The sequence below is a fragment of the Cadophora gregata genome (genome assembly GCF_030347475.1).
Source record: "Cadophora gregata isolate MNR1 chromosome Unknown scaffold_9, whole genome shotgun sequence".
NCBI lineage: Eukaryota > Fungi > Ascomycota > Leotiomycetes > Helotiales > Ploettnerulaceae > Cadophora > Cadophora gregata.
Window position 1 is genome coordinate 1,666,814 of NW_026695932.1, and position 19,181 is coordinate 1,685,994.

The window sequence follows — 19,181 nt, forward strand, 5'->3', positions numbered from 1 at the left end:
TATTTTTTGATAGTTACATAACGAGGACATTCAGCTAGTAGCCTGATACAGGGTTTAATCCATGGCACCAATAAGACACAACACAGCATCCATCAAGACCATAGCTGCAGTTATATAGCTGTTCTACCACATCAGTTGAGGATTCGAAGAAGATAAAGTCTCGACTTCGAGCAAGACAATAGCATGCCATCTATATCTCACACGATCCACTTCTGGTTGTATAACGTGCCTAGTACTGGCAATACACATTAACAACATCTAATCCGAAAGGCTCATGTTCTAGTGACAGATAATACACTCGCATCATGACAATAGCCAAGCCATAAGAGCCATCTCCACTTATGGGGTCCCGCTAGACATTGAGACTGGCATTCGTCGAGCATTACACCCCTTGGATAAGTCAACAAATAAGTCATGCACGGATCGAAGACACACAAATACAAATGCAATACTAACAAATGAAGCATTCTGAACAGGACAACTCCTATGTAATATTAGTGTTCATGTTTCCTTAATACTCGGGAGGATACAATTTTATAAGAAAATTGAATGGTTGCTTGCAAGGATCCGTTTCTCCAAGAAATCCGCAGATTCTGATCTTGTCCAAGGCTGTATCCGGCCAAGCCTTGGTGTGCCTACCAGGATCACCACCATGTAGAAATCCATACCGCATAAATAAAAGTGGCCAATCGAGGAACATATCTCTTAGTACCCAAAGAGTTAAAAACCTCTCAGGCTTTCGGAGTATTTCGGAAATAGTATATATACGTACCGAATTCAGCCACAGCGACGATTTCTCATAACGTTGTCGTTGTGCATAAGGCGCGATCGTGCTGTTAAAGACCTGGAGCCGATCGGCCACTTTTATTTAAGCGATATAGGAAATCACTGGGAGTCCAGCCATGCTCTGGTGTTATCCATGGAAGGCCGCAATCAAGTGTAGGTTGTTCGATATCGGAGAAGGAGTCAATCTGGTCAACATGGTTCTCTGCCTTCAAGCCTGCTCCCTCGCGAGTCGCAAGCGACCATCGGATGAGCACGTGTCAATTTCCCAGGTGAGCAAGAAAAATCATGACTCTGATCTCTGATGCTTCTATGGGCATTCTGCCGTCGCCATAATCCTCCGCCTGACTGTTCTGTAGTTTGGGTGGATGCGAACGAGGAAAGCCAGTCATGTTGACTGGATCATCCGAATATCTGGAATGAGGCAGATGTAAAATCTACGCCAGGTAGGCGGGAAGATCAGAACGAGGATGGAAATAATCTTCCGAGATAGATTAAGAATCACGACTAGTGCGTATTTGATCAACAGACCGCGATTAACCAGGAATTGCATACGCTTGGGCTTTCCGACCTTCTTATTCTGGAATACATACTATGGCTCTGTTCCGTTGCGATACAGTGTTTGCATCGCAGCTCAGACTGTAGGTGGTTTAGGGTCGCTGCCAACAGCATTGTCCTGAGCATTTTACCTATATATTGACTCTTATGGCCAAATTCGCCTCCATGCGCCACGAGGTCCTGAAGCTAGGTAGGTGCGCTACCTTCTGTTGTGCCGAGGTCTGTCAACGATGAACATATGCATCGATACAGATATAGATGTCGGTGCATATGCAGATATACGAAGTAGCTAGCATAAACATAAATGCACATGAATGGCCTTTGATTGACGACGTGAACTCACAGGCACAAGCCTAATCGGGAAGCTCATCATGGGTATTTCATGATTGTTAACATTATTATTCTTCCAGACAGCGCTCCCCTCCGCCTTCCATGATCACGATGGGGTCCGGTACTTACTTATACCCTGCCCCTGCCCCACGAAATGATTCCCTTCCCATTTTCTTGCCTAGGTAGATCAGATAGATAAATTACTCCGTACTAACCCAAGATGTGACCCATTCCTATTCCCATACCCCGGCTTAGTCTCACCCCAGCGAGCTAGAGGCTTATGGCATCATTATCAAGAAACAATACAGTACTCTCTCGTCACGACCAACGACAGCCTAGCACTAGCCCTCTATGGCGGTTTGCGCGCCTTGTGATCCAACCGTTTCAGACGTACTGTACTCCGCCAGGAGTACACAAAGAAAAGGGGGGGAGGCGGCTCATCCTTGACCCCAGCCCCAATTCTATCAGATGCTGGATGGAGCCTGAAAGGGAGAAATAACCTGTTCTCGTCGAGTCCAGTCCAGCTACCTACCTCCTACCTAGGTAGGTAAACTTACCTTAGCCAACGCTCCGGAAAGTACCGCAGCCAGCGGGTTGAAGACAGAATCCCACACCTTCCTACTGTACTGTAGTAGGCAAGGGACCTAGGTACCCAAGGCAGCCAGGCCAGGATAGGGCGGTCCTCTGCCAAGCACAGCACCTGTCCAGTGTCCAGTGTCCCCAGCCGGCATTGCTCTCTTGCGTCCCGCCCTCTCTCCGCGGGGATAGGACAGGGAAAAACCCACTTTAAATTTACTTACCTTACGACCTAAAGGTAGGTAGGTGGTAAAATTACCTTGAGGTAAGGTATCTATCTGTCTCCTCCCTGCTGCACGACTCCGTCGGTAAATTACCTAGGTGAATTTACCTTATAATACTTCGTTAGGTTTGTGAAGTCACTGACTCACTGGTCATCCAAGCCCCAGAATTCCCTTCGTCGTTCCTACCAGACGTCCTCCACGCTGCAGCGCATCCTCCCTCTGCTGAACCCCAACTGCAATTACCTAAGGTACCTGCCCTACATAGGTAACCTACCTACCTTACCCACCGTTCGTACGCTGACCTCCACCTCCACCTCCACCCCCCCTCATCCGGGAAGCCGAGCCATGTCCATATCCATATCCATAACCATATCCAGACTGCCTACTTAGCTTCACCACGCAGCTCTTACACCACTCACTAGCCACTCCACACCTTACCGTACGGTTCTCCAGTCTCCAGTTCTCCATCTGCTGCAACTGCAATACAGGCCTTCCGAACCTCTCGCTGTCATTTACACCTGCACCGTAGTCCCGCGAGTATCATTCACCCTACTTGTATTCGTATTTGTGCTGCGGAGCTGCAAGCCAGGCACGACACTCTTGGTCATCGCCTTTCCGACATACCTATTCCTCTCTACCGCAACAGTCACAACAACAACAACAGAGCCGGCAGCATTGATAGTTCTCGCTATCTACAACCGCCACTCGTTCTTCGTCCTTTACACACCCACTGCACAACTGTCGCACGCTGACCGGCTGCTGACATCTGGCTTGCCAGCGCGGAATCCATATATTCACCGCGGCATACGCGACGGCCCTGTTGCAACCTCCCTACCAGTGCCCTGCTCTGCATGAAACAATCGAGTCCACCGGGTCGCATGGCGGGGCATTGAGAGCAGCTAAAAAGTGCCCGCCGGCAATGTCCTCAACACAGCCTTTGCAAGGTTCGGATTCTTTGGACCTGGAGCAATTTATGATGGAGAATTGTCACCAGGCGCACAATGGCTCACTAGCTACCCCGCCACAAGGAGATGTAATTGGCAATCCTCAATTCGCGGACTTTTCGTTTGCTTACCACGGCTCCTCGGAGAATGGGCTGCCAGGAGATCTGACGCTGGACAACACTGATCCTTTTGCCCTCTCTGGGCCCGATTCTACCTCGGGGCAAAGGTTTTCGACGACATCCATCCACTGTGACCACCAGGGTTCTGTTTCTTCTCTCCCTGAGGATTTGCGAGGATCCATAACATCTATGCCGGCAGCACTTCGCACTACTTTGAGCAACGGTGCTCTTGGACGGGCGGGCAACGCCAGTATCAGCGATGCTTCGGATGAAGCGAGCCCCGGGAGCAATCGAGCCGGAGTTTTATTGGATGGCACATTCAATGAGGAGTTTGGGCTCGGCAGCGCGGCCATGGATGGGAGTGATTTGGGAAGTAGGTCCAAGGAGGACAAAAATGACCCAAATCCACCATGGAGTGAGTTGAAGACGAAGGCAGGTAAAGAGCGGAAACGGCTGCCTTTGGCGTGTATAGCATGCCGTCGAAAGAAGATACGTTGCTCAGGAGAGAAACCGGCGTGCAAGCATTGCCTCCGGTCCCGTATACCCTGCGTTTACAAGGTCACTACTCGAAAAGCTGCGCCACGGACGGATTACATGGCAATGCTTGACAAGAGGCTGAAGAGGATGGAAGACAGAATTATCAAAATTATACCAAAAGAAGAACAAGACGGTACGGCTGCAGCTGTGACCCGGGCTGTTGTTAAGCCAGGCATCCCGGGCGCGACTCCAGCCAAGAATCCGAACAGCAAAAAGCGACTTGCTGATGAGGCTTTTGCACAAGAGTTGGACCATTGGTCTAAATCAGTCCCGAACTCAAATACAGATGGCGTCGGATCGAAACCAATGCCATTGATGATTCAGGAAGCCGAGGAGAATCGGCTACTAACTGAAGGCGCCGAAGCCTTGCCTTCAAAAGAGCTACAGGAACACCTCTCCGAAATCTTCTTCGAAAACGTTAACGGGCAGACATATCACTTACTGCACAAGCCAAGCTTCATGAGAAAGCTACGGTATGTACCTGCGCTCATGCTCCCCGATGTCTTTGCGTACTGACCTCCTTCCAGGGCGGGTACAGTACCGCCTGTTTTGATTCTGGCCGTTTGTGCCATTTCCGCCCGCTTCTCAACACATCCAAAGCTCGCGACATACCCTGCTTTCCTAAGGGGTGAAGAATGGGCTGCCCCGGCTCGCAGCATAGTTGTGAGACGGTACGAGTGGCCCAATATCACTATCTTGACATGTCTTTTGATTTTGGGTCTCCATGAATTCGGAACATGTCAAGGCGGAAGAAGTTGGTCTCTTGGAGGTCAAGCGATCCGCATGGCCTACGCATTGCAATTGCACCTTGATCTTGACTACGATCCACACAAGCTGGGCGGTACGGCGGAGCTGAGCTTCATCGATCGCGAAATAAGGCGGCGAACCATGTGGTCCTGCTTTCTCATGGATCGCTTCAATTCTTCCGGGACGGATCGGCCTATATTTATCAAAGAATCATCGATCAAAGTCCAACTCCCTATCAAAGAAAAGTATTTTCAGCTTGACATGCCAGGACCAACCCAGAATCTTCAAGGTGACGTGCCGCATCCAATATCAGCTGGCGAAGGTCAGCTCTCCGATGCAGAGGAGAACATGGGCGTTGCAGCGTACATGATCAGGTCTATTGCCTTATGGGGTCACATTGTCAATTACCTCAATCTGGGTGGGAAAGACCAAGACCCACATCCCATGTGGCATCCAGATTCCAACTACTCTCGCCTCGTGAAGCAGACAGAAGCATTTGAATCGACACTTCCAGAGTCCCTGAAATATACCCCCGAGAGCCTCCATACGCATGAGACAGAGGCCCTAGCTAACCAATTTCTTTTCCTTCATATATCAGTACAGCAAAACATTCTGTTCATGAATCGGTTTGCTGTCCCTGTTCAGCCTGGAGGTCGGCCCCCACCAGATGTTCCGAAAGATTTTGTTGCAAAGGCTGGCACGAAAGCTTTTGAAGCAGCCAACAGAATCACCAGGCTATTACAGGATGGGGAATTTCACTTTATTACGGCGCCGTTTACTGGTTATTGCGCGTTCCTTTCGAGTACTGTGCACGTATTTGGATCATTTTCAAACAATCCTGCCATGGAGGCTGCGTCGAAGAAAAGCCTTGCCATTAATATTCGATATTTGACAAAGATGAAGAAATACTGGGGTATGTTCCATTGGATGGCCGAGAATCTCAAGCAGCAGTATAGAGTCTGTGCCGACGCCCGAAGTCAAGGCCCATCTGCAAACACCTCGTCCCAGTCACCAAGCATTTTCCAGTACGGAGACTGGTTCGATCGTTATCCTCATGGCGTATCACAATCAGACTTCGAGGATCCTGCAAGCGGGATAAAGAAGGAGAAGGGAGGTGATGCTGTTTTAGGAGAGAAGTCGGGCCTGCACACCGTGGAACAGTTCTTCGATACCCTCGAGTCTCCCAAGGCTCCACAGGATCGTGAAGCTTTCAGGCACTCGAAACGTAAGATCAGGAAGAGCCAGGCTGGTCGACAGGACCAAGTCCCAACCGTCAATACCGATATCTCTGGCTTGGGACCGGGCAATATGCAGATGCAGCAGAATACACGCCAAGTACCTCCGATCTATCATCAGATGAGCCCAACGACGCCTGTAAATATGTACAATTCGCAGCAAAGCTACTATGGGCACGAAGTCATGCTGCCACCACACCAGCAAGGGATTCTACCACAACTTGATCGTCAGCTTGTTTTCGGTGCCTATGCCAATATGGATCCTGCATCTCAGGGCATGCTTGATAGCCAAGGCTGGGAAATGCAAATGGGTGGCGGGATATCAGGTTTCACAACGGAGCCAACAAGTGCTTGGTTTATGCCATTCAATATGGAACCCCCAGATCTCGGGCATGAGCAGGATGTTTTCAACACCATAGGAGGCGCTTACGGTATGGGTGGAATGATTGATCATGATGGAAATATGGGGGGTCACAGCGGTGGCTAGGAGAAGTCCACAGTTTAAGGCGTTTTACATTGGGCGAGATTGTTTTCTGTAGGTATCCAAGGTGGAATAAGCATCGTCCCGGTATTAGGGTGGCATTAAGGTCGCGGTGAAAATCCACGGATGTATATGGGCAAGAAGTAGCGGACCAGGCTACGAGCCTGAATCTCTTGTCTCTGTCCCAATCATAAACTGTACCTACCAAAATATCAATCGCATGCCTATTGCAGCAGGTTGTACTTTCAATGAGTACCTGAGCGAGATTATTCGACACTATGTCAACAGCTGGTAAATAAGAGGTGGACTGACGGGCATATTACATATGTTGATGTGCACTCGATGCCACCCGTGGTGAGCATTGAACGTCGATCCAAGACACCTTGCCAGCCAATCAAGCTGTTCTGGGGACGGTCTTGCTCTTCCTTGACCTCTTCTTTTTCTTCCTGCCCATTTCCAAAACATCAGCGTCATCGTCAGCCTCGACTTGCGGTTCGCCATTGTTCAAAATAATCTCGGGGCCGTTTTCATTTCCGAAGGTCTCCTTCCTCCATTGGCGCAGCCTAGCTTTTTTCCCAAGCTTTTTCTTGTCTTTCCGTTTCTTCTCGGCATCCCTGAAGGTAGCCATCTTCTTGAGACCAGCAAACTCGTTTAATGATGCATCAGGGGCCATCAGAATATCTCGTGCTGTCAATCCAAATGTCGTGGGCGAGGTATCGCGATAACGGAATAGTGTGGGTTGATTGGAGTTGGTGGTTATGTCGAAACCCATTTTGCTGTCCACTAATTCCTCCAGCTTCTTCCTTTCCAGGCGAGTGGCCTTCTTCTTCGCCTGTTTCTCATGTTGACGATCCTTGCTTGCTTTTGGCCTACTGAGTGTACTATCGCCTTCCCTTCCCGACGACTCGGATTCTGAAAGTGCGAACTCGACTTTCCTCGAACTGTCCTCATCGAACTCCGGAATAATATCCTTAATATCAATATCATCGTCCCATTTCGGTTTCCTGACCTTTCTCTTGCCACGTTTTGCTTCCGCTTCGTCATACTCGTCATCCGATTTGGCCTCCAATTCCGCGTAGTACTCCTCACCGAATCGTTTGTTCATCTCCGATTCCCACATCTCATCATCCCAGCAATTGTCCAGAAAATCTGCCCATTCCTCTCCTCTCAGCGTCTTGCCCCTAATTCCTGCAGCTTTCTTGATCTTTTTGAGCTTCTCCTCGGCTTCCTCGATCTTCAGCCGTCGCAATTGAGCCCTCTCCGCCTCTCGCTCCTTCTTGCTGGCCTCCACCTTCTCTCGCATAACGTCCCGTTGCTTTTTCCTACCACTTGGTTCTTCCCTCCTCACTGACTTTGCAGCAATTATATCTCTTGCATAGGATTTCAAGACCTCGTTACTTCCTTGAGAATCTTCAAATCTCAGGTTGTATGCCTCCTCAAACTTCTCAGCACGCTCATCCTCTTCCTCATCGTCAGATTCCAAAGGTTGGAAACGTGCCCCATCACTTGGTACCCAGGCGCGTGCTGCCATGAAATTCGAAAGAAAGGTTTCGGGGTTCTTCTCCGCTGAAGCAATATCAAGATCAATGTTGACATTCTCCACCCTCGATGGATGTACAGCTTCGTTGATGAGACGGGACTTTGATTTCGGAACGAGAAATTCGCCATCTTCATTCGCTTCATCGTCCGGGTCATCAGCGGCGGCATCATGCATTGATTTCACGATCATCTTCTTCAAATCTGCTTGCTCTTGTGCAAAAGTCTGTGGCGCGTGCGCCTCCTTCTCTTCCCCTTCGAGGTGACCTTTCAGCAGATTCTCCCGGTGATAATCACCCAGGTACATGGGTTTTTGCTTCTTCGTTTCGGGACCTTCTGGTGCCGCTACATCGATGTATTCCTCTATCGGAGTGTAGAAGGTGGCATCGGTCTTGTACACTCTCGGATCCTTGGAACGGATTGCATTCAGTGCGTCAGAAATTTGAGCGTCTAGCTCCTCTGTTGCAAGAATTCCTTCATCGTCCTCTTCCTCGTCATCAGATGATTCAGAATCCTCTTCGTACTTGTCACCGTATTGACCCTTAGCTTTCCGGGCGGTGTCTTGGTACTTTTCCTCGACTGCTAATGATTAGCATACAACAAGGACAACGAACCACAGACTGCACTTACGGCGTTGTAGTTCCTCTCTCTTTTTGTTGTGTTCAAAGCGCTTAGCGTATTCGTGGTTAATCGTGAACTCAAGCTTCTTAACGTTGACCCCGCCGTCAGAATCGCTGCCGGAATCACTATCGTCCAAGAGATTTGATTTGAGGCCAACCTCAGTTGCACTGGCTCTGAACTTCTTGATGTCAGCCGGTCCTGGAGCTTGGCTCGGGCTTTCCGCTTTGCGTTTCACCATTCTCTGTGCTGCGCTGTAAGAATTGCAACAAATTTGGTGTTCTGGTCAGTTGCTGGTTTAATCTGCAAGTTGCGATAGAAAAAATATCAATGGGTAAAAACACAAGACCTGCTCTAACCTATTCTGGACTAGTCCAGAGCCTCCTCACGTCTGTCCCGCGTCATCCAGCATGCTCAACGGGGCAGGCTCGTGGACGTCGAACCATTCCTATCAGACTCACCAACTATATCAATGAACAATCCTACTAACCACATCACGACATCGTAACAACATTCTGCAACCTCCCAAACGCCCAAGATTATCGCCGGAACAGCGTGCTGTCACACCGGCCACCCATCCGACCCCTCCACTAAAGTTCTCATGGCTGAAGCAACAGCCCCAAAGCCCAGCAGCAGTGTAAAGCTGGTACTTCTAGGTGAGGCAGCCGTCGGCAAGGTACTTGATCATAGTCGCATCATCAGAAGTTACTATACTAAATTCTATTAGTCCTCGCTCGTCCTACGATTTGTGAACAACGATTTCCAGGAGAACAAGGAACCAACGATTGGAGGTAGGGTGGCGAGCTGCAGACGCAAGGCAACGTTTATTGACTGACTCGTTATACAGCTGCTTTCCTTACGCAGAAATGTAATCTTCCTACCCGGACTATCAAATTTGAAATATGGGATACAGCGGGACAGGAACGCTTCGCATCTCTCGCTCCCATGTACTACCGAAACGCTCAGTCAGCATTGGTTGTCTACGATCTCACCAAGCCCACATCTCTCATCAAAGCTAAACACTGGGTTGCAGAACTCCAGAGACAAGCCTCTCCCGGGATTGTTATTGCTCTTGTTGGAAACAAGCTGGACTTGACCAACGAGACCAGCAGTTCTTCCAACTTGTCAGAAGATGGAGATGGAGATGCAGCAGATGTCGAGGATGCTGAAGGTGATGCAAGGAAGGTCTCGGTGTCTGAAGCCAAGTCATATGCAAAGGAAGAGGGCTTACTGTTCTTTGAGACAAGCGCAAAACTAGGCACTAACGTGACGGAGGTGTTCACGGCTATTGCCAATGCTATCCCTGAAACTTCATTAAAGGGAGCTAGAGGACCTGGGGCTTCGCATGCTAGCACAGGCAGGACTGAGGATCAGTCGAGAGTGAATTTGGCCGGGCCAAGAGACGCTGCATCTAAGGAGGGCTGTGCTTGTTAACATGTTTGGTGCTGGTGGATGTGCTACGAGGAGGTCGGTTTCCTTGTGATCTATTGTTTATTGGACTTTTGCAGTCGCTGCAATATTTGAATGATTGCGAGCCTCCCACTAACTGAATGTCGATACAATGATACAATGAAAGGAGAAGAATAAGATGCTTAAGTCTGTGCTTATTTTGAGGAGGTAAAGCAAAGTACCACATCTCTGTGTCTTGTTCGCTTCCAATATTAATCGTAGCAAAATATTCTGGAGACTGACTCTCGTGATGACTATTTTAAGCCAAAAATTCATGGTATCAGGACAAAGATAAATGAGGCGAATGTATGAGACCCTGGTTGAGACTGATGTCTCTCGTTCTCTGTCAGTATTTACACTAGGAGTCGTTACATGGTGTTGAAAAAATTAGGGAAGAGTGTATGAGTGCATGGCCGCATTTCAGACCTTACAGTATCTTAGTGGTGAATAGCAAAATGTTTCTCTTGATTTGACTATAAAAACTGATTTATGGAAAGGAGGTTTGGCCCCCTTCTTCATGACTCGGCCTATACTCCTGGCATGCCCAGCACATCTCTCATCTCTGGTACTGCTCGGGGCAAGAAATAAACAACAAAAATACCACTAAAGGCCACCAAAAGCCCTGTGAACTAGAAGCAAAGTTAGCGACGCCCGGAAAAGACGCAAGTGCTGCCCACCTTTTCGAACCAAGTGTGAAAATAAGCTGCAGTCATCAAGAGCATGTAAAGGCAGAGTGCTCCAATGCCTAGGACAATCTTCGCCCCCAAAGTCCACGATAGTGAGCTTCTGCTTTGAGGTTGGGCTTCTACTTCTGCGCTCTTCACAGCCCCGTCCTTCATAATTACAGTACGCTTTTCCTTCGTCCCTCCTGCTCTTAGGACAACGTGGAAGACTTCCTCGAAGAGAAACATGCTTCCAAGCACAAGTAAGAAGACGTGCCCGCTGATATCATGGCCACCTTTCCACTTGCCACCTACAGCTTTACAAGCTACGCCTGTAACAAACTGCCTGGTGGAGTCCATATCAACATTTCCCGCGTTCGCTTGCTCCACGAGCTCACACTGGCCCCCCGTGAGCATGAATCCACGATCGATGATTGCAGGTCCAAAAAACCATTGAGTGACAAAGAACCACCACAGGGTGACAATAGCATATCTGAGCAACCCGCGAAGTCGCTTGTGCGTAATTGCTAGCGAGGTCGGGCCAGTAGATGGGTGAGTAAACAGGAAGAAAATATAGCTAAATGTGACCCAGGCCCAGCCCTGTTTGACGAAGAACACATTGAATATGTTGCTTTTCTTCGCAAAGTATGATGGCGCGGTGTTGGCAAAATGCGATTGTGTGGTTGAGTTGTAAGGAGCTGCCCTCGCTGCTGGATCTAGAAGAGCGAAGAGAGAGCCAACCACAAGTGTGGCAGGGTAAGTCGAGAGGATAATCGTTTCGAGCGAGGTGGGGAGATATGGAGCCCTTCGAGTGGCCATCCGGAGGGAGGAAGAATGGTTTGAACTCGTCGTGCTAGGAAAGGACTGGCTTGCTGCAGCTGGAGGAGAAGATGAGAGCTTTTGAATTCGCTCAGAGCGCCGAGGCGTCACAGAGGGCGAATCCATTAGTAATTGCTGCTAAAGGAATTGGCTTTGGCTTTAACATCAACACGGGTATTCGCAACGCGAAGTATGTTGGTATAAAAGCTGTGCTGTTGAAAGCGTAGAGGCAACAATGACAAAACAAAGCAGTTGCCGATGACGTTTTGAACTCCAGGTCAGGATGTGCCCTGCCCTTGCCTGCCCTGCTTCCGGCTAGCCAGAATTGGAAGCTCGCTCCACCCTGCAAACCGACCAGCCACGGCCACCGGAGCAGGAAACGGCAGAACGTCCCTATTCAGCCTCGGGACGACCTCTCCATCCCAGTTCATTATCCGCCCAACTCTCTCCATTTGGCAACCCTTCCACGTCCTTTCCTTGCTCGTGTTAGTCAAGAAATCCAGCAAGTGACAATATATCATTGCTGGCAGCACCTACTTCCCCCTCCTTCTGGCGACTGCACCCGATCTGGCGCTCTCGCACTTCGTGTACTGCGCCCCGGCACTCTGCTTCACTTCAACTCCCTCCCTACATCCAAAACAATACACTATGGTCTCAACACGAGGTCATCCCCAGGAATTCCCGGAACCAGACCTCACTCCACCCAAGCCAACCGCGTCGCGAGCGCAGAAAGGCAAATGGGCTCACACGCCTTCCAATTTAGCCATTGTCTGGCTGTTCATTTCCCTCCCTCTTGTCGCCTGGGACACGGGTTATGTCATGCTCCGGCCATTAAGCATGCCCGGAGGACGTCTTCACTGGCCCCTGTGGGTTCCGTATGAGTTGTATGGGAGGGTCGACTACATCTATGGTTGGAAGGCTTTCGACGAGCGAAACGGCTTCACAGCCGCCCAGGGCCTACTCAACATTGTGGAGTCACTTATGTACTTGTACTACCTGTACATTGTACTTGTATTTGGCCGCCAGACGAATTCTCACCTTCGGGGAGCTTCTAGCCCTACGAGAATCGGATTCCTAGGCCAGCAGCGGTATGTGGACGGCCAGAAAGGTGCAATCGCGGTTTTGGTGGGTTACAGTGCGGCTGTTATGACATTAAGCAAAACTGTGCTCTACTGTACGTGCCCTTGTCTATAGATGCTTTCTTTACTGATGTCAGCAGGGATGAACGAGTTTTATTCTGGGTTCGAGAACATCGGCCACAATAGTATTCAGGATCTGATCTTCTTATGGATAGTTCCAAAGTAGGTACTTTATACGTTCTAGCGCATATTAACAACGCTGATATCTGATGTCTATTAGCGGTGCTTGGCTTGTCTTTCCATCCTATATGATCTACCTGATAGGTAGTGAGATTTTCCAAGGCTTAACAATTGTTTCTAATAGAATAGTTATAAAGACTATAGATAAGATACCTTAGAGGCAAAGGCGAGTGTAAATAAACTATCCTAGATTTTGTATCAGCAATATGCCGCTGGACTATTCTCGATATGGCTTAGCGCATGGTCTAGGCCGCCTTAAGTGAGCCTTGGTGTGCCTACTTAGCAGGGGCTCCTTTTTGAACCTTTTTGTTTAATGTTTATCTTTTGTAAAATACAACGTATTACTAATCAACTAAACCTTTACTATATTATAAGATAAGCTAAATATAATTCTTACTTGTTTTTAGTATTAAAAGAGTAAACGACTAGACGGCGAGCCTGTCTTAGAAAACCGCGACCGTCGCATCGGGCAAGGCGCGTGCACTGGGCCGGCCGCTTTCGCAGGCAAAGGACGTCCCTTTCCCTCCTTATTGATTTTTCCTTTCCAACAACCCTGGCAGCTGAGATTCACGCATCGAGTAGGATTGCCCCTCGAACCTATTCTGATTCGTGACGAGGCTAAGTTAACGAGAGCACCGTCGAGAGCACATCGAGAGCACATCACACGTTTGAAAGCAATTGGGGTAATTTCCTCGGGCATTTCATAAGTAACAGAGAACATTCATAGTTTAAACCACTCATGGTTACTCGCATCTTTAGCAGATATACGGTCTTCCGGCTTGTACTCCAATAACCGCCCCAAAAGATCTGCAAAAAGCTCTTGCTCTGTCTGGGGGATATCCCGATGACGATCTCCATTGGGATGACGGTCTGACATATACCAGAGCCCAGGAGAAATCTTATCCTTCAACGATCGAGCATTACCGGTAACAGACTGATGAATAGTACTCATGATAACGCTTGCCTTCTCTCCCGGGTCATCTTTACCTGGCTCGGATTCTAGAGCAACAACGGCAAGCCCCTGCTCGTCAACTTCATCCTTGTATATTCTTCTCCGGTCCTCCCAGGTCGAAGACCACCATGGCTCAGGAAGTTTACCTAAGACTTGAACAATGGCGTCTAAATAGTCGTTATCTTCATCATCAAATGAGCTAAACAGCTTTCTGCCAGTTCGAATTTCGAATAGACTACACCCTAATGCCCAAATGTCTGAACCAAAACCTGCTTTTTTGTCGAGAATCAACTCTGGAGAGCGATACGGCCCGGGAATACCAAGATCGTTAGGAGGTTGCGAAATTTTGAAGGACTCGCCGAAATCGATAAGACATGATTCTTTGCTTATAAACCGGGTATTAACATCCCACCAGCTCACTGGATAGACGAGGTACTGAGGGGCCGTAGACTCATAATTGCACTCCTTAGAGGCGTTCAGAACAGGATTCACAACCGGGTTGCCTAATATCCGGAGGACTTCGTCTTCATTGAGTCCATCGAGCCCAGAGATACGATGAAGGACATTGTTTGGTGTAATATCTAATCCCTCGTTAGTATTCCTAATGTCTAATAAAGGAAGAAGGTTTGAAACTGGTTCTACTTACCACCATGACATATTCTCTGGCTGTGAAGAAATTTGACAGCCTGCACAACTTGCAGACTAAGGCTTCTCAAGTCATTGTCCGGATCTGCAGAAGCCCAAAACAAGCCGAGAGATACATTTGGGCCGAGGACAGGATACACAAAGGCGAGATGGTTCCCATTCGGCCCGTGGATCTCGAAATGGTCCAGTGGGAGGCAGATGGACTCCGCGCCATCGCCTTCGGGTGCATTTTGGTTGTGAGCAGCTTCGAGCTGGTTCACTCGGAGCTCGGGGCAATCATTACTGGATATCTCGGCCATTAGAATCTTCAAAGCAACATATTTTGTTGCCTCTTTCGCCTCAGTATCCCGACTGAGCCAAACATTAGCAAAGCCACCGTGGCCAAGCTTATGGATGACAAGGTACCGCCCGTTATTGCCATACACATCGCCCAAGTGGACAGGATGGTGGCCACCAGGCTCATAGTCATGAATATGCTCTAGACCGAAGGGGGCAAGCTCTAGATGTAGACCGTTGGATTCGACGTCAACTATATCTTCTTCGGCCGTCAAAGTGGACCCTGGTGAACGTGGTAATGAGAGATCGGAAGGCATCCTAATACACCACAATGGGGTGATAGAGCTCCGGAGAAAGATTCCCTGAGCCTTGCGGTTCTTCCTTGTAATGTGCAGCTGCAAAAGACTAGAGCGCGAAGTGATGGATGTTGGAAGTGCGTGGGAGAATGATCTAGCGGGTAGAAGTTTTTGAAGGGACGATGTCAAATGACTTGTGGGTGCAAAATTCTTGATCTTGTAAAAACGGAATTTTTTTATTTGATTGTCAAGTAAGAGAGTCATGGAATCCTGTTCTTCAAAATAAGCTGATACCTGAAGTTGGATAGAGCATGTCGGTTTGGCTGGCGCGTAATAACCGCCTCGGATTGGCTCCGCTAATAGGGGCGTGCGCCTAGCGCTACAGTACCTTAGAAAACGAACTCTTTGATTGGCGTCGAGCGGCTCTTTGCCGCCGACCAAACATCGTGTCTCTATCCTAGACCAGAACAGAAATTATATCCTTGCTGCACTCTATTCGGCCGCAGTTGGGTCGGAGATTTTGCATCGATTGCGATATTTCAATACATGTCTGGTTTCCAACCTGTTTCAGGCTATATCTGACATTTGTTTTGGGAAGTACAATCCCTGGCGACAATGAAAGCCCACGCTTGCTCAGCGTGATTGCTGCACAATGTGGCCTTTTTGGACCACGCATTTGTCACCCACATGCAACTCCCTTTCGTCCACTTTCATCACCTCAGGTCTATTTATATCCAATTCGGCAGGTACGTGCTTTGCCACTCTTGCAGACAACAGAGCGGCTGTTACTATTTAAGCGCCACCAGAACAGCGACTGGAGAACTTTGTGGACGAATGTAGTGTAATTTTTCTCAAGTCATGTACGACGAAGTTAACAAAGGGTTCTCATACTGGAGTAAGGACATCACTCGCCTAATCGCCTCGAAAACAAAACATCTCCTCTTCTCTTAAAAATTACCTTCCTTGCATTCATTCTTGATTTTCTGGTATTGTGCTTCGTGCGTGTTCCTGCCAAATCTCTTACATGAGCGCCTAACTTTCAGGCCGTGGGAGAGTCCGCTCCTTTGACATCTATTCTTGAATCTGGAAGCGAGTAATGTACACCAAACCCCTGGATGCTGTTGGTTTCACATTTCTATTTTCGAAATGTCAGGGCTACTCATAGATAATCAACACATCGATTGCCCTTTTTCAACGCGTAATCTGCTTAGTAGGCTATGAAGTTGGCCAGAGTAAAGTTTCAGACTTGGTCAATGAAATGGCTGGCGCCTGGTACCACGGAGGATGTTCTTCCCAACTCAGATGATCTCTTATGTGACAGGTATAAATATGTCAATCAACTCCATTCCATATCTCGTGTCTAGAATATAGACTTATTTCATTTTCCACTTTCTGCAAAATTGCACTACAGATATCCAACTGTCGACGCTTCCGCATCTTCGATCAGCACTTCTACACATCCTATCCATTATTTCTATATCTTTATCATATTTCAATCATGTCTAGCGTAACTGTATGCCTTTACCTCTCCCAACATCCTCGTATTTTCGGGAATTCTGGCTAATAACCATAATTTCGCAGATTGAATGGCTGTGCACTCCGCCATCCGAGAGAAATCACCCGGGGCGTAGAGCTGCATGCGAGCAAATCTGCGCAGATGCCGCTCAACTTAATAGCTGGACCGTTGTTGGCATTCGGTGAGTGCTAAAGTTGAAACTTCAAATTTTCGAAATCCCAATTATCCTCAGCTGAGCGTTTCACGGCGATATCCCGATGATGGAAACAAATTCTAAGCAGCTGTTTTGCATGAATTTAGGCATTTAGACCACAGGACTACACGAGTTACCACCAGAGGTGGACGCCATCGCAGAACAGTTGCAACAGACCCTTGTATTACAGTATACATTGGCGCTCGGACGCCGATTCGAGAGAACTACATTGGAGAAGGCCACTTCTACATAGTTTACGACAGGGACCACCTCCCTCGACGTTTAGCTCGTGTATCTGAGCTACGTATTGTCAGGACTGGTGTGAACCCCGAGATTTGGGGACGAGATAGAAGACTTATGAGGACAAACGGTATATAGATTGGTAGATATAAGTGGTGGGGTAGGGTCAGATAGTCGTGGTTGGATGGGAGTTGGTTTGTTTTTTGGAGTTCTGTTCGGTAGGGTACGAATTTTGGCTGGACATATGAATACTTAGTGCCCATTCAGGGAGAGCTTAGTCTTAATACCAATGTAATCCTCCCAACGTTGTTTGGCGTAAAAGCCCATTGAATAGAAGGGGCCGATGTAGGAGTACAGGAGACGGAAGATGGAGGAAGGTCAAGGGTGACGGCTGTCCCAAGATGGAGGGGATACATTTTCTGCTCTCTGGATGTCGAAATTGAGAACAAGAAAGATAAATATTATTAAACCGGGATGGGATGATCTAACGCGTTACAGCTGTTTTAATAACTAGTTAGAAACCGCGAGGCTAAGTTTTCTACCCTTATCTAAATTCTTCCTCCTACTTCTTTAAAGTACTACTTACTTATATTATAACTACTTTTTAATATAATACTTATCTTTTTAAAGTAATTAAAGGTTTATAAATTTTAGTTTATTAAAATAATTTTAATTTATTTGTAGTATTATATGAATTATAAGACTATAGACTCTACTTAACTTATAACGCTTGCCTTATAGAAGGCTAGTATTATATAGTAATAATAGTCTTATATTTTAATAATATTAAGTAAAAGTAATTAAGATTCTTTTAAAAATTATAACTAAAGTAAACTTAAAGAGAAAGTATAAAAATAAAAGAGTAATATATAAAAAGTTAGAAAAGGTAATCTCGCTTAGCTTAGGCTATATTATTTTTATTAAAAATAATAAACTAAGCTATTTAAACTATAGAAATACCTTTAAATTCTTATATTATCTCTTTTTTTTAAAGATAAAAAGCTTATCTTTAAGTATCTATTTATTTTTTTACCTTTATTTAAGCAGTAATTATTATTATTATTATTATTATTATTATTATTATTATTTTAAAAGCTTTAATTTAAGCTAGAAGGGTTTTTAGTAAGCTAGCCTACCTTAGGTTATAAAGGTAAAGGCTTAATAGCTTATATAAGCTATATTTAATATCTAAAGTGTTATATTATATTAAATCAATATTTTAGTTTAGCTAGAAAACTTAGTAAAAAAGGTTTTCTTATAGCTTATAATATATAAGTATATCTTTAACTTTTTATTTATTATCTTTAGTAATATTTATAAAGAAAAGTGATTTAATTACTATTAGTCCGTAGACTTATATTATAAAAATATAAGAGGCAATTAAAGTAAATAGGTAATCTTAGTTAAAAAGATAAACTCCTTTTAGATACTAACTAGAAGCTATTTGAAAGATAGTATATACTTAGATACTTTTAAATACCTTTAAACTAAACCTTAGATTTTAATATATATTAATATATATCTGTTCTTTATTTACTAGTATAATATTAATACTAATTAGTAGTTACTTTATATTATAAAACAAATAAGTTAAATATAATAGAGTTATCTCTTAAGATATAACACTAAATTAATATTAATAAGCTCTTATTAAAACTAAGTAAAGTAAGTCTTATAAAGTAACTAGTAAACTCTTATTAAAATAAAGTAAAGTAAGTTTTATACTATTATAAAATAATAGCTACTCTCTAATAGCTATTAAAATATTTCTAGAGTTCTTTAGTTAGATATTTTTAGAATATAAAAGATACTTTTAGAATACTTATAAATCGCTTTCAATATAATAGTAACTTTAATAAACTAAGATATAAAATAATAAAAAGTAAAAGTTAAAAGTAGTAGTACTAATTATAAACTAAAGCACTAGTACTAAAAGTACTTTTTATAGGCCTTATAAAAGCTAATATTAATAGCCTAATATAAGGATTTATTAATTATTCTATAAGAAAAAGTATTTTAAAAAATATATTATTTTAGGACTTTTAGGAATATTTTTTTAATTAAATAGTAAATAAATTTTTTTAAAAAAAGTAAGTAATAATAAAAACTTTAAGACTGACGGTCTT

General features: G+C 45.8%; 6 protein-coding genes across 7 annotated transcripts; 3 read left to right on the plus strand and 3 right to left on the minus strand.

Moving 5' to 3' along the window:
• Nucleotides 1-3,390: 3,390 nt before the first annotated feature.
• On the plus strand, nt 3,391-6,540 carry ONS95_014838 (uncharacterized protein; the record flags this gene model as incomplete). Its single annotated transcript, XM_058508518.1, has 2 exons — nt 3,391-4,544; nt 4,599-6,540. The coding sequence occupies 2 exons, from the start codon at nt 3,391-3,393 to the stop codon at nt 6,538-6,540; spliced, it is 3,096 nt and encodes a 1,031-aa protein (XP_058356205.1).
• Nucleotides 6,541-6,928: 388 nt separating this feature from the next.
• On the minus strand, nt 6,929-8,929 carry KRI1 (KRRI-Interacting protein 1; the record flags this gene model as incomplete). Its single annotated transcript, XM_058508519.1, has 2 exons — nt 6,929-8,649; nt 8,701-8,929. 2 exons carry the CDS (start codon nt 8,927-8,929, stop codon nt 6,929-6,931), a joined length of 1,950 nt encoding a protein of 649 aa, XP_058356206.1.
• Nucleotides 8,930-9,131: 202 nt separating this feature from the next.
• On the plus strand, nt 9,132-10,593 carry ONS95_014840 (uncharacterized protein). Its single transcript, XM_058508520.1, has 3 exons — nt 9,132-9,364; nt 9,416-9,479; nt 9,536-10,593. The coding sequence occupies exons 1-3, from the start codon at nt 9,290-9,292 to the stop codon at nt 10,120-10,122; spliced, it is 726 nt and encodes a 241-aa protein (XP_058356207.1). The 5' UTR covers nt 9,132-9,289; the 3' UTR covers nt 10,123-10,593.
• A 71-nt stretch (nt 10,594-10,664) lies between these two features.
• On the minus strand, nt 10,665-11,618 carry ONS95_014841 (uncharacterized protein; the record flags this gene model as incomplete). The annotated part of the gene is made up of 2 exons (XM_058508521.1): nt 10,665-10,766; nt 10,815-11,618. The coding sequence occupies 2 exons, from the start codon at nt 11,616-11,618 to the stop codon at nt 10,665-10,667; spliced, it is 906 nt and encodes a 301-aa protein (XP_058356208.1).
• Nucleotides 11,619-11,879: 261 nt separating this feature from the next.
• Nucleotides 11,880-13,318, plus strand: ONS95_014842 (uncharacterized protein). Of its 2 annotated transcripts, XM_058508522.1 has the most exons (3): nt 11,880-12,792; nt 12,838-12,919; nt 12,978-13,318. In XM_058508522.1, the coding sequence occupies exons 1-3, from the start codon at nt 12,267-12,269 to the stop codon at nt 13,093-13,095; spliced, it is 726 nt and encodes a 241-aa protein (XP_058356209.1). In that variant the 5' UTR covers nt 11,880-12,266; the 3' UTR covers nt 13,096-13,318. The 2 variants fall into 2 exon arrangements, with proteins under 2 accessions (XP_058356209.1, XP_058356210.1); XM_058508523.1 differs by having other exon boundaries at nt 12,838-13,318.
• A 299-nt stretch (nt 13,319-13,617) lies between these two features.
• Nucleotides 13,618-15,417, minus strand: ONS95_014843 (uncharacterized protein). The gene is made up of 2 exons (XM_058508524.1): nt 14,536-15,417; nt 13,618-14,470 (listed from the first exon to the last, which is right to left on the minus strand). Exons 1-2 carry the CDS (start codon nt 15,368-15,370, stop codon nt 13,659-13,661), a joined length of 1,647 nt encoding a protein of 548 aa, XP_058356211.1. The 5' UTR covers nt 15,371-15,417; the 3' UTR covers nt 13,618-13,658.
• Nucleotides 15,418-19,181: the final 3,764 nt, after the last annotated feature.